This window comes from Musa acuminata, chromosome BXJ2-3 (assembly GCF_036884655.1).
Source record: "Musa acuminata AAA Group cultivar baxijiao chromosome BXJ2-3, Cavendish_Baxijiao_AAA, whole genome shotgun sequence".
Taxonomy (NCBI): domain Eukaryota; kingdom Viridiplantae; phylum Streptophyta; class Magnoliopsida; order Zingiberales; family Musaceae; genus Musa; species Musa acuminata.
The window spans coordinates 35,859,071-35,861,149 of NC_088340.1; the positions used below are offsets into that span (position 1 = coordinate 35,859,071).

At 53.8% G+C, this 2,079-nt stretch overlaps 1 protein-coding gene across 1 annotated transcript; it reads left to right on the forward strand.

Annotated features, from left to right (window-relative positions):
• The first annotated feature begins 296 nt into the window (after window positions 1-296).
• Window positions 297-1,812, forward strand: LOC135606542 (putative clathrin assembly protein At1g25240). Its single transcript, XM_065097573.1, has one exon. The coding sequence runs from the start codon at window positions 496-498 to the stop codon at window positions 1,720-1,722; it is 1,227 nt and encodes a 408-aa protein (XP_064953645.1). The 5' UTR covers window positions 297-495; the 3' UTR covers window positions 1,723-1,812.
• Window positions 1,813-2,079: the final 267 nt, after the last annotated feature.

Below are 2,079 nucleotides of genomic sequence, written 5' to 3' on the forward strand. Positions count from 1 at the left end.
AATGTCTCAAAATAACATATCTCTTTTTGTATACTATTTAATATAATAGAAATCATTTTTAAGAAATAAAAATATATTCTATTTAATGGAAAGAACGTAAGAACTCATATTTGAAAGGCATGCATGGCTTACTTGGAAACGAGACTTACGTCAAATCAACCTGCAATCGCGGCAGGAATTCCGGCAGTTTGTGGAGTTCGACCAAATTAAGTACACAGAAATTGAAGCATTCTTATTTCTTTAGCCATTAATCCAGCCAATATCACATCCAATTTGGCCTCTCCATAGGTTGGCCATTCTTTCTCCACCTTTTCCTTCCGCTCTTTTCTCCTTTAAATCTATTCTTTCCTGCCACGCACATTGCTTCTCTTCCCTCCTCTTCCTACGTCCCAAATATGCTGACCAAAATGGGGAGGAAGAAGTCGATGCCAACCCATTAGTTCTTCTCTCCCACGTCGGGAGAGGTGCCACCTATTGTGTAGCGCGACCCACCCCATGGCGTCGCCGAGGCAGTGGTGGCGCCGCGCCACGGCGACCGCCAAGGACAGGTGGAGCATCTACGTGACCAGGATGGGGGGCGCACGCCACCGCCACCACCTGCACCGGCGCAGCCCCGAGGTGGAAGCGGCGGTGATCCGGGCGACCAGCCATGACGACCGGTCGGTGGATTACAAGAGCGCAGGGCGCGTCTTCACGTGGGCTCGCGGCGCCCCCTCGTCGCTCCTGCCGCCGCTCATGTGGTCCGTGGCCAGTCGCGCGTCCCGCACCCGCTCGTGGATCGTCGCCCTCAAGTGCCTCCTCCTCGCACACGGCCTACTCCTCTGCTCCGACGACGCGCCGCCCTCTGCCCACGTCGGTCGCCTACCCTTCGACCTCTCCGACTTCCGCGGCCGCTCCTCCACCTCCCCCGGCTTCTCCGCGTTTGTCCGCGCCTACTACCGCTTCGTCGACCGCCGCTCCTTCTTCTCCGCCCTCACCGGCTCTGCCTCCCCCTCCCCCTCCCCCTCCCAGGCCGCTTCAGGCGCAGGCGACCAAGACGACGACCTCGAGCAGCTGGAGCGCCTCCAGGTCCTCCTAGACCTCTTGATGCAGATCCGGCCCTACGCTGACGGCATGGAGGTGAGCCTCGTCCTCGAGGCCATGGATTGCGTCGTCATCGAAATCTTCGAGATCTACAGCAGCATCTGCAGCGGCATCGCCCAATTCCTGGTCGGCATTCTAGGCCCCGATCAATACGGAGCGGCGACGGAAGCGAGGAGACGGCGGGGGCGGGTGGGGATGCGTATCCTGAAGCGGGCAGCGGCACAGAACTCCCAGCTGTCGTCCTACTTCGATCTCTGCCGCGCCCTGCGCGTTCTCAACGCAGCGGAGCTCCCTCCCGTGGAGGGTATCCCGGAGAAGGACATGGACGACCTCGAGCGGCTGGTGCTCGGCGGCAATACCGGAGGCGACGAGGAGGCAGCGGCGGTGGCAGTGGCGGGGAACGGAGGAGGAAGGCCAGAGCGGGAAGTGCAGGGGAAGAAGTCGGAGGGGCATTTCGGGACAGTGATCACGATGGAGTGGGTGGTGTTCGAAGATGAGGCGCATTGTGGGAAGGAAGGGCGGGGCCATTTCGGGCACTCCACTTCCCGCTCTCCGGATAACATCTGGCCGTCCACGTTATGGGCCCAGCGGGATTGGCAATCTCATCCGTCTGATCTGTCCTCGTCTATTTTAATCTAATTACATGTATTACAATCTTTGGTTTTCTTAATCTTTCTTCCTCTAGTTGTTTATTAAGCCCCTAATCAATTAATCCATGTATATTACCGAGAGGGGAGTCTCCTAATGCCGTCACAGCCTCTTGTTTTCCCCTCGTCTTGAGGTGCTTCTTAATCTCTAATCAAATTAATATCTATTTATTCACTATTAAGGAGTACACCTCTCCATGCTAATTGGGTTAGGGTGATAACATTTATAAATACGAAATGAGATATTATAAATTTTAGATAGATAAAAAAAATAAAAAAATAAATTTTATTGAATAAGTTAATTATTTAATGATGAATAATATGAGAGTTCTCTGATAAGATTATGTAA